Raw genomic sequence first — 12,545 nt, forward strand, 5'->3', positions numbered from 1 at the left:
CCAAATTATGTTAAGAAGTTTATATTTTTTTATTGAAACGATGATCAAGTTCAGTTTCTTATCAGAATATCGGATTTTTGGACATTTACTGGACGGTTAGAAATGGAAAACATCCAACGGTCCTATTTATCCATGAATCATTGGTTAAGATTGTTCGACCAATCCGATCTTTAGAATATGACTTGGAGACATTCGTATGCACGTTCCAGTCGGTTTTATTTGGATTAATGTATGTCAGATGTACAAGTTTCGAGTGCCTGCGTATCAAGCATCATACGTAGCCTCAGTATCATATAACCCTTCGTCCGCAAGTTTGGACGCACACGCGCATCTCTACGTGGCCGCGTAAGCTGAATTGGCACGTGTGAAAGATAGTCTGTACGTGGACGTGGTATCATGCTGCTCGGCCAAGGGTTTGCAAGGTACAAACGGATTTTCAGGTGTAAAAGTGGGCCCACTGTTCAGTGATCCGAACGTTGATGGAAGAGCCCACCGTGGATGGTCCACTTCATGACAAAGTTCTCCGATTAAAAGATCATATCTGCAGAACATACAGCCTATATATCTGAACCGTTGATATAACCTTTTACTATCTGGACCGATCAGGCTTTTTCCATCTTGAAATTTTTGGACATGGGCTGGGCAGAGTGGGGCCCACAATATCAATGGTATGGAACAATGATCTCTACGTCCATAGGCCGTAATAAGAGTCAAGGCCCTGTATATTTCTCACAAGAACAAAATGCTAATACTCTTGTGACAGCTGGTACACAGGCACTAAACATTGTACATAGCCGTGCAAATGGGATTGTGTTCCCTAACTTGGATTGTAAATAAAAATTTTCATAAGATTTGTGGACATTTAATGGATGGTTGTAATAAAAAGAAAAATGAATGGTCCAAATTTAACAAATGAATGTTCATTAATTGAAGTTACTTGATGGGCCATGCCCTGGCTCGGCTGTGGTCCAGCAAAACTCTGTTCGGGCTGAAAAAGTCCCATATTCTCCGTGGGATCAGGTCTGACAGTCCTGGTAGCGTATTTCCTGCAAAAGCCTTCCGCAGGAAGAATTTCGTGCGCTGGGATGCCAGGTGGGGTCCACCGTAATGTTTTCTAAAATCCATCCTGTCCATCCGTTTTGGGAGGTCATTTTAGATCATGTGATTGAATATGAATTGTTCCAAAACTCAAGTGGGCCATACGAGAGGGAAAGATGGGAAAAGAGTTTCCTACCGTTGAAACCTTCCTGGGATTCACCTTGATGTTTTTATGCCATCCAAACCGTTTATGCGGTCATTCCCACTGGGATGAAGTGAAAACACGGAAAATTTATCTTGATTCGTAACTTTTATGGTCATAAAAATATTTCCTATCGTACGGCAGCTCACTTGAGTTTTGCATCCACCTCATTTTCGGCTTTATTTCCTAAAATGATCTTGCAAAACAGATGGACGGACTGGATTTCTCAAAAACAACACGGTGGGCCCCACCAATCATCCTGAAATCCGTGCCCGCTAAGAAGTCTCTTTTAGTCAACCATTCTTTATGTGCAACGGTGGCCCACTTGATAATGAACGGCCATCCATCACTCGCACGGGCAAGGCCCAGGCACTCGTGCCAAGTTTAGGGGCCCCAGCCCTTATATAGTTTTACACTGGGCTAAGGTCCGGTGGGCCTGGCCCATCTTGATCTGAACACAAGGCTTAGATTTCAAGCCCAAGCTGGCTTATATCTGTTTCTTAGCCAGTAAAAGGACTAGGTGGTCCACAGACATTGTACAAATGGACTTTTGAAATCACTACTATTTGAATTACCAAATGAACGGTTCGGATCTCATTAATAAATCCCAAATGTGTAAAAGTTACATATATGGACTGTGGATGTTTTAGGCTGTCTATCCAACAACCTGCATTACCTAACCGTGGGACCATATATCACTGAGTTATTATCTTCCAATCAGGGAAAATTTCAGCATCCACCGTCCATGTAGATGGATGAGATATCTCTTTTGCTCAACTGCATATTTTTAAGCAACCAATCCAACGGTCAAGGAATTCCCTGGGCATTCTCTGGTCACTGTGAGCCGTTGAGCTTAACATATATGGTTCGTTAAAACTCATGATTTTCTACATGCAGCGCGCCAGAGAAGTTTGATCCGGACCGTTGATGGAATGGGCTCCACAATTTATGCATGAGTTGAAAGAATTTTCTGGCATTGGAAGATCTTGTCCATTCGATCAGTGACCTACAGTGAGAATAATAAGAAAATGCAACAATGCTGCACATGTAATGAAAATAGATCAACGATTGTAGGGTTAGGATCTTTCATAAGTGGGTCCTGTTTTGATGCCCTGGTCCAAAATCAGGATGGTATACTCATCTGATGGGCCGCGATGGACAAACAAATGAAAGCTAAGAAACAAGTGTAGCCGCTAGTTTTTTGTGTACACTGTGGCCCACCTAATGAGTACACTTGCATCTACACTGTAGGGCCCACCTGATGGTCGACTTGGATCTTATGCAAATGTATTCGCTTATAGACGGGAGTTGTGAGAGTTCTTTTATAGGAAGTGATTGTAATTTATGCTTGCCGTCCCTCTCTTTTGTCTGCTCATTTTAAGGCATAGTCCCAAATGAGGTACATCCAAATATCCATTCCCACTCTTTAAAGCAAGCTTCACGGGGCTACAAAAGTTTTGAATCAAGCTGCTATTTGTGTTTGTCTTTCACCCATGTCCATGTGACCTTATCAATGGGTTGAATGGAAAATAAATATTATGGTGGATTGTCTGTCTCCCATTATCAATGGGTTGAATGGAAAATAAATATTATGGTGGACTCTGGTAAGTTTTTAACAGTGCACGTTCAATTTCTACCGTTTCCTATATTGTAGTCCTCCTGAAATTTATATATGCTTCATTTTGTAGACCATGCTATAAAATGAGTTGCTAAAATGAGTGGATGGTGTGGGATGTGTCCCTTAAATATTATGGGATGCACCGGATCAATGGTTGTATTACGTGTATACACAACCAGGTGGGCCACAAACTATATTAAAGGTTTTAGAATTGGGCATCCCCATCCCTAAGCGGGTGGATTAGGTGCGCCCGGCTTCACCCAAGACAATATGGACATTACCACAGGACACACCTTGATGCATGTATTTTGTCTATGTTATCCGTCCATTTTGCCAAATAAATTTATAGAATGAGCCTAAAAATGAAACGGATCCAAATATTTTGTGTACCATACTATAGGAAATATTGGCGACCAACCACTTCTTTTAAGATAAGAAAGTTTTGGATTAACCGGATATTTATTTTTATTCCTTCATCCAAGTTTATATGACCTTATAATAGGTTGGATGGCTAATAAACATTATGAAAACATTATGGTGGGTTCTAGGAAGCTTTTAATGGTGGGACCATTCAATCAGTACTTTTTCCTATAATATGGTCCTCGTGAGATTTGGATCTGCTTCATTTTTTGTGCTTATGCCCTAAAATGATATGGATAACAGGATGGACGGACCGTATGGATATAGAATACAAACATCAAGGTGGGCCCTTCAATTGGGGCCGCGCCGTCTTAGGTGAGGTGGGGGCTGCCTAATCCGCTCCCCATCATGACTGTCCCTTGTTGTGTGATCCACCGAAGTTTTTAATCTAGCTGACATTTTGCTCCCTAGTGATATTGACAACCCAAAAATCATGATAATTCGAAACTTAGGCCGTCTACACTAAAGGAAATAGTGGAAAATTGTGCATAGGACTTCTAAATTCACTCAATATGGCCCACCTGAATTTTGGAATGGCCGATTTTTAGCCATTGGATCAATTGAAGAAGACCTGATGACAAATAAATGGGTGGGTCAAGGTGTATAAGTAGTTTGGGCCAGAAATCTTGGCCTTTTAGTTAGTGGACTTCTGCTTATGACGGCCTAGACCGGACCCATTGCCGCCTCTATTTTTTCAGTTTTAATTATCCATTTTTTCAGGCCATGTCAACCCTAACCATTGAACTAATCTGAATTTGGAAGCCATGGCCATCCATATCATGGTACTTAGGATGAACGGTCCTGATTATAGAACTCGTGTCCCAAATATGAGGGTCCAAAACTATTCATGTAAAGACAATACCCCTAGCAAAGTCCTCAAGATCAAGCCCACCACGGCCCACCATATTCTTAGGTAAGTGCTTTCCTTGTAGTGGGTATAAGTTAGAGCATGGCCCACTAACTCTTCTGGATAATCATAGGATCACTCCAATCAATGGTGTTCTTAGGTTGCAAATGGATGTATAGTTTTAAAACTTGGACGAGTCTAATGCGATTTGTCTGAGTCAACTCAGACTCAGTGATCTGATCTAGTTGGATACAGCAAGTCACCCATGAAGCGAGTGAGTTCGGCTGATTTAGCCTTGACTCGAGCGAGTCGGCTCAGGGCTGAATGGGTCTTGAGTCCCGGAGTATTTTAATCGATCATGACATGTTTGGGATCAGCCCATGAATCAAACCCGTCTGCTAGATAAAATCTGGGTCGGACTAGATTGGGCCCAACTGGGTCAAATAACGGGCCAAAGTGGGCTTTTATTGTCTTCAGGACCTTTTGATAAAATTCATTCCCAAACCTGGTTTAATCAAGTGCTGGGGTCTGAAACTCAGGTACAGACCCACATTGGGCCATTGGATGCGAATTTCCTGCATTATAAAGAGATCCCAAGCAACAAAAAGTTCCATGGGGAAAAACTGTTATGTGTGTGCGACATCCAGTCCGTTCTTCAGTTTCACTGGCTCATGTTAAGACTAGAGCCAAAAAACCAGGCCAATCTAGAACTATGCAATACGGAACAGTGTGTTAGGGAATCGCAAAAGCACCTAGAGATGAATCAAGTAAAGTACTCCAATCACACAACCAAGTTCAAACACAAACAAATTGGATTTAATGTGGTAAAACCCTTACGGAAAAAACCACGGCACAAAGTGACAAATATACACTATGAAAGCAGAAAATTACAAGAGAGAGATTACCCGATTCGAACAAGCTTCGAATCTCCTTTACAAGCCCTTGAAACCTTTGGAACAAATTAGAAAGCTCTTAGATACCCTCTATTCCCACTTAGAGCCATATATGCATTGATGAGAATCACAATCAAAATAGGAAACAAATCTTGCACTTATGCAATACCGTGTAATTCTGCGTGTATGTTTGATGATACCTTTGATGGCATCGATGACTTGTCGATGGCATTGAACCCCTTTCGATGTTATCGAGCACAACACCAAAATATTTCAGCGATAAAACATGATTTTTTTCGGATTTTCTCAATGACAGCTTTGATGGGACTTCAATGGCATCGACAATTTATCAATGGCATTGAATCCTTTCGATGGCATCAAGCGGAACACCACAAAGTGCCCAACAACCAACATGGGATTTTCAGATTTTCTCAACGGCATCGAGCAACTGTCGATGTCATCGGCAACTCTTGATAGCATCGAGCAATCTGCCGATGACATCAAACGGTTTGTCGATGGCATTGAGAGGCCCTGTTTCTGAAAGATTTGAGACGTCAACAACACAATGAGGATGATGACGCCCACCGTCTAAATCTTCCTAGGGTGATTTGGCAGTTTATTTGGCCTTACATCAGGCCCAGATCCAATCATTATGGTTAGCACGTGCTGACAACGAAGAGTGTGAAGCCCACTGGGCCATGAGTATGGTGAGACCGATTGCCAGCCCTACATCCACAAAGAAGCTAAATTAGAGAACAAAACCAGATTTTGGGCTGAAAAGGCTCATTTGTCCATAGTGCCGGGTCGGACGGTCCACATGTATACATCAGTCTGGGCCATTCACCATTAGCCTTAGTCCCTTGGCCAGTCTTAGAGGTCCAAGCCCTAGCTTGGGTCACACAGGCCAGGTTGAATAACCTGTAAAGCTCTAGCCTGGTCCAGCAATGGCCCTAATTGGGCTGAAAAAAGGTCCTTGACTTATGGGTTTGGGTCAGGCCAGCCTGGCCGGATGTGATTTAAGATTTTCTCTAACAAATGTCTTTAAATTGACTATGCTCTATGTTCAATGGTGGCCCACTCGATAATTGAACAACCATTCATCATTGGCATGGGCCATTTGTCACTGGCTGGCCGTGGCCCTTAGGCCAAGTTTAGGGACCCAAGCTTTAGCTTTATGGGTTGAGTCTAAGCCAGGCTTCCTGGCCCATTGTCAAAACTAGGGACTGCTTTTTGGGCATGGCATTCACATGGTTCAATATGGTGCATTATAGACGTAATGAATGTATATTTGTTGATCCTAACATTCATATAACGGTTAGTAAATTTACTTTAATTGGACTATCTTAACCTATTAATAAATGAACTCTTTTCTTACCAGATTGGAGCCATTTAGGGGTTGGGTTGAGCCATGGTTGACCCCGACCCAGCCCCAGAGCCCTTAGCCCTAATGGGCTAAAGAGGCCCTGACCCTAGACTTCACACTAAAGGCTGGGCCAGATACGGGTCGGTCAAGGCCACCCCTATAAGTTAAAGATAAGTTACATGTATGCTATGTGTATAATTGATTTATAATGACCTTTGGTGTGTTTATGAATCATTAAAAAAACATAATTTATCAGCCAAGAGTATATCCCACTCGATGATCATCCATCATATGCATGGACCTAGATGAGTACATAAATATAATTTCATCATCTAAATTGGGGCCCACAATTTGGACAGTTTAATAAGTATTTCATGGATTATCCACACACTTATGTTTGACAGCACATGAAATGAAAACTTAAATATTATTGGATTAATGTATTCATGTCTATAAATGTGTACACAAATAGAGAGAGAGACACTATACATGTGCATCTATGCATCGACCGAGGCTATTTGGAAGTCCAAAATATCCAAACAACAAATATAAGCCATGGGCCTTATGGGATAATCTTAACCATTCAACTAATAGTTGTTTCATGCACCTAAGCATGTTATAATAAATACCTAAGAATCTAAATCATGTACATGGCTTGTCTGATGAGTGAATGAACTTAATTTTATTTTCAATTATGATCAAGAGATTGAAAGATTCTAATCTAAGATATTTTATATATGGCTCATTTAAGGGAAGGCCTGTTAATAAACAAACGACTCGGATCATTGAAAGATAACCCCAAATCCAGTAAAAGATAAGTTCGGATGTACTATTGCAATAAGCACAAAATAATATTTTAGCATAACTGTCCAAATAATTAATAGGCAGGTCCACTCATCAAGTGGGACCTACTTACAATTTTAATGCCTCGGTCTTGCATCACACTCATTTTACTAAGCTTTAAGAAGAAGAAGGAAAAAAAAACTAGTGGATGAAAAGGCAAGAAAAGCAACATCTGTGATATTTGAATCCAAAAGAGTTTTTGGGGCAGCCTCTATCCATCATGGATCCTACTTTGTCTAGACTGGGTGCCCCATGACACTCTTCACCTACCCGTCTTGGTTCATCAGGACTGTTAATGCTTTAAGAAGGGCCTGTCAGGCCACTACACGACAATGCCCAGGATCTTTGATGGTTGTTATGCTAGGTTGATGGGCTGAGGCAAGGCCCAGTTGTACATATGGTCCAAGCTTGATCATGAATTTCAGGCCCGATCATCAAATGGGCCAGAGCCCGTTACTAAATTGAAGTATTTAATTAACATGGAGGTGAATGGTGAGTGCATTTGACTGAATGCACATTTTTTTGCACTAGCTTTAACACGTTGGAATTTGTCATATGTGTACTACGTCCACTCACCAGGTGTGGCGTGCAGCAATCATAAATTTCGAGCCAAATAAAATCTGGACTAACTAGAATTAATAATTTAAAATTTGTGATTAATAACAAAAACCAATCAGTTAGCATAATTGATAAAAGTAATTTTGATGGAATGTAAGGACAGAGGATTAACTCTTACTATTTGCGGTTGTTCAAGTAGTAGATAATTCTCTTGTGAAAATACTAAATGAAAAGAGAGAGAGAGAGAGAGAGAGAGAGAGAGAGAGAGAGAGAGAGAGAGAGAGAGAGAGAGAGAGAGAGAGAGAGAGAGTTTATACCTATTTTCTTTTTTAAATTTTTTTGTATTTTAATATAAAAAACCTAGATCTACACAATGAACAAACTGGATTGAACCTTTCATCCATTGTTTTTATCTATGGAAGGCTTTTGCATGAGATCTCGTGTCGTAGAAATCAGTTTTGAACAATCCAGCCATGTCAGTGTAGATCGGTTTGAATCAAAGGTTTCTTAAGGCCAAAGCATATCGGGCCCCGAATGCTGGAGTAATCTAACTATTGATTGCCCACAATGATCTATGGAAAGTATCAATACTATTAGACTATGTTGTAGAACAATTTGATCCATTAGTATTTCTAAAAATTTTAATGGAGATCATTTGATTGTTTGGACCTAATCTTTGAATTGATCGAATCCATAAAAGCCAAGAGATAGAGAAAAAACTTTGAAGTTTTTGAAAAATTAAATTGTGTAACAGAACCTAGTTGACTTCGGTCGATCGATCAAACAAGCCAATTTTTATCTGGCAACCAAAGTGAGAAATTTGTGTTATGGTTTGATTGATCAATGTCGATTTTCGATTGATCAAGGGTTTCCTCGAGTGATCCCGAGAGATCGAGTATGGTGAAAACTATCCAACGACCAAATTGAATAAAATCTGGGTTTTATCAATTGATCAATGGGTGGGTCCAATCAATTGAAATAGACCAAAAATGTCCAGATACTTAAGTTGAAAAATCTGAATTTTCCTGATTCATGGTCAATTGATTGGAGGTTCGATTGAGGGCCTTTGATGCTGGCTCCATCGATTGTATTGATTAACTATCCCTTGTTTTATTTTATTTTTTCAAATCAAGTTAATGGATTAATAGTGGGTCATGTTGTATTGATTAAAGGTGGGCCTCAATGGATGGAATAGCTCTCCAGGCCCCGTGGAGACTTTGTTTGTGCAGGCTCGGCCTTGTTTTGCTGGCCAGGTTTCCTCATTGTTGGAGGGCCCTGGGGCGTCAAGTTGTAATTTCCTCTGTTTATATAATATACGGATGGTGCTCATTAATTTTTTTTTAAATTATTTGTCAAAGTATCTTAATGGGGATTTGGGTTGTAGATTCCAAAGCATACAACTATGTGATGGATTTAACTCTACCGAGAATAGGTGAGTGAATACCAACATGTCTCATATTTGTATGATTAAGATAGATGATATGATTGTTATGACTATTATGATTGCTATGATTCCCATGATTGATATAATTATTATGTTGCTGTGTTAATTATCATGGTAAATCAATTCTTAATGTATAATTTCAAATTGAATATGTGAATATGTATATAATTACAATCATGAATTCATTGTTTCTTCTCATACGGAAATGTATATAATGACTGCATATGATGTTGAATAGATATTGAATATGCATTATATGCATCCGTAAAATTCTTGTGCTGATTTTTCAAGGCTCGCTCTAGATGACTGCATGCATGTCTCATCGAAGTTGTGTACAAAATAAATGAACGTTTAGGAAAAGCTGACCAACTATCCAATATACATGTAGCAAATGTTGTGACCTTATATAATTAATCTTTAAGAAGAGGCAACCATTATCTTTAGTTGTTTATTTTTTTATTTTTTATTTCTACATGTGTGTGTGTGTGTGTGTGTGTGTGTGTGTGTGTGTGTGAATGTAGACAGTCACACCATAAACTTTATTAATAAAAAGCAAAATTACAAAAGATGGAGAGGGGCAAAGAACCTGACCTCCAAAACAATGAACAAGATCACATGAGGAAGAAGTAAAAGGCAATCAACATCTGATAAACAGCTTTTCTTTTGTTTATTAGCAAAACAAAAGCATTTATAGATTGATTGATAAAAAAGAATAAAAAAGTACAGAAGCAACCCAATTCCTTGAAACAAAAGCAAATTAAAACCCCATCCACCTTTTCTCATTAGGTTGGATCATTTATATAAAATGTGATATTGGGGATATGAGCAATCTTGTCCCGTCTTCTCGTCCATCTCTGTAGCGCTCTTCTAAGAGTGGACAGCGCCTGATCGTCAATTCTTGAAGCATAGTAAGTTGTTGCAACTCCTCTGGTAGAGACCCCAACCGTCCATAGGACACGGTTTCAAGAGTTTGGAGGGCTTTGAGTTGTCCCAACCACCCACCAGGGAGCGATGTCAGATCAAGACTATAGGCAATCATCAAATGCTTAAGGCTGGGGAGGATTCGTAATAGCCTTCCCGATGACATCCCTTCATTACTTAAGTTTAAAACCAGCTTCTGGAGGAGCGGTGGAAGGTTGCTTGGCAACTCCAGCTTTATGCAGTCATAAATTGTTAAGTGGAGGAGTGATGGCATAACCTCTCCATCTCCACCACTCAATTCCCACTCCAAATTTGGCATGTTCCAGAAGATGAGGGTCTCCAGCTTGGGAAATGAGACAAGTCCATCACTTCCCTCATTGTCATCATTCCCTCTAAACTCACCACCCACCTTTATCACCTCTTCCATATTCATAATTTCAAGGTATTTAAGAGATGGTAGTTTTCCAAGGCCTGGTAATTGTTTACACTTATCACAATACCAGAGTTTCACCCGGACTAGATTGCAGAACGCAGGATCCTCTATCCATTTGGGAAGCTTGGAAACTTTGTAATCATATATTTCAAACTCTTTCAAGTTTGTGTGGGGCTGGAGGATTTCAAGCACATCCTCCATTCTCTTCACCTCATCATCCAACAGTTCAGCATCATCATCATTGTACTTGAAGAACAGAGCATGAAGGTTTTGCATGTTATACAGTTCTGCCTCCCTAGCTTCGTCCCTGCTTCTCACATTTTTCAAGCCAGTAATTTGAAGTCTTCCTTGAAGATAATTGAGGTGTTTCAGTTCTTCACATTTACATTCTTCGTCGCCAACCCCCACAACGAAGTTTGTTAGCGTTCGAAGGCCAGTTAGTCTACCTATACCCTGTGGTAAGTACTTCAACTCGAAAGTGCATTCTAATTCTAGATGTCTCAGCCTAAAACAAGAATCGGGTCACCTCCTCTGGCAATTCTTCTATTTCTGTGTCAGATAAATCTAAATATCTCAGGTGTTTCTACTGTCCCACTGATATAGGCAATTTCCCAATGCTGGTATGACTCAAAATCCAATGCCCTAATGCATCTCAAACGCTGAAATAAATTTTGTGACACCCTGTGGTGTCCCCAACTGTTTGTTGATTTGATTAGCAGCGTCTGCAACTTCTGGGCCTTATGTCGGGTGGCCAAAATGGAAGCCATTTCATCAGCTTCATTAGTTTCATCACCAGCTTCATGACTGAAAATTAATAAAGAATGGTGGACATTGTTTATGTTCATTGATAAAGCTTGCTTTCCAATCTCCACCACTGAACAGTTACTTCCCGCAACAAATTGCGCAAGATCGTGAACTAAATCATGCATCTTGCACCTACGTATATTCTTGTCATCATGCAGTTCTGCATCTTGAAGCAATGATTGACTTAGTAAATCATTAAAATGCCTCTCACCAATTTTCTCCTCTTCACTTTCATTGGAACTAATGAAACCATGTGCCACCCATAAATTGACTATCGTATCCTTCTCCATCCACCAATCTTTGGGAAAGATAGATAAATAAGTGAAGCATTACTTCAAAGCAGGAGTCAAGTGACGGTAGCTGAATAATAAAGCTGGTAAGACATCACGTGACTTCCATATCTCACTTTTCAAGAGAACATCCCACTTGACTTTCAGTACTCATGAGCATGACACTCCCTATTGTCTTCGCTGTGAGAGGCACCCCTCCACACTTCTTTACAATTTCCCTTCCAGTCTTTTCCAACGCCAAACGCTCTTCTGCACTACGATGCTCAAGCGCTCTACGGCCGAATAATAACCAGCAGTCCTCATCAGATAAGACTGCCAGTTTGTGTTTGCGACCATTTCCCATTGCAAATGCAACCTTTTCACTATGAATGGTTATGACAATTCGACTCCCTAAGCCCCCGCTTGAAATGTAGTCTCAGTTTTTCCCACTCCAAATCCTCTTCACTCCAAATGTCATCAAGCACAAGCAAGAATCGCTTTGCATTTAACATTTCATGGAGGAGATTTTGCAACAGGCCTAGGTCTAGGGGCTCGCGGCTAGACCCGGTTGCAGATTCTATGATTAATTTTGTAATCTGTTTCACATCAAAATCCACCGAAACACACAAACATTCTCATGTCAAAATGCTCTTTGACTTTCTTATCATTATAGATGAGCTGAGCAAGGGCAGTCTTGCCCAAGCCCCCCATTCCAACGATAGAAACTATGATGGGCAATCCATTCACCTCTCCACTACTCTCCCCGAGCAGTACGTCTAGGATTTCATTTTTATCACGATCTCTACCTACCATTGAAGATTGGTCGATTAGGGAGCTTATCTCTCGCTTTTAATTTTCTCCTGCCTCACTTCACTATCCCCTTTCTCCCTCA

The 12,545-nt window shown here is 40.4% G+C and overlaps 1 protein-coding gene across 1 annotated transcript; it reads right to left on the reverse strand.

Moving 5' to 3' along the window:
* Window positions 1-10,022: 10,022 nt before the first annotated feature.
* On the reverse strand, window positions 10,023-12,017 carry LOC131251885 (disease resistance protein RGA2-like). The gene is made up of 3 exons (XM_058252879.1): window positions 11,825-12,017; window positions 11,168-11,682; window positions 10,023-11,033 (listed from the first exon to the last, which is right to left on the reverse strand). The coding sequence occupies exons 1-3, from the start codon at window positions 12,015-12,017 to the stop codon at window positions 10,023-10,025; spliced, it is 1,719 nt and encodes a 572-aa protein (XP_058108862.1).
* Window positions 12,018-12,545: the final 528 nt, after the last annotated feature.

This window comes from Magnolia sinica, chromosome 7, assembly GCF_029962835.1.
Source record: "Magnolia sinica isolate HGM2019 chromosome 7, MsV1, whole genome shotgun sequence".
In the NCBI taxonomy this organism is placed as follows: Eukaryota; Viridiplantae; Streptophyta; class Magnoliopsida; order Magnoliales; family Magnoliaceae; genus Magnolia; species Magnolia sinica.

Excerpts from the sequence above, each read along its gene's own strand:
- LOC131251885 (XM_058252879.1), bottom strand. The coding sequence starts at position 12,017 with ATGGGAAATGGTCGCAAACACAAACTGGCAGTCTTATCTGATGAGGAC. Across the intron at positions 11,683-11,824 it reads AGGGAGTGTCATGCTCATGA|ATTGGTGGATGGAGAAGGAT; the intron begins GTACTGAAAGTC and ends TCTTTCCCAAAG. Across the intron at positions 11,034-11,167 it reads TTGCCTATATCAGTGGGACA|GGTATAGGTAGACTAACTGG; the intron begins GTAGAAACACCT and ends TACTTACCACAG.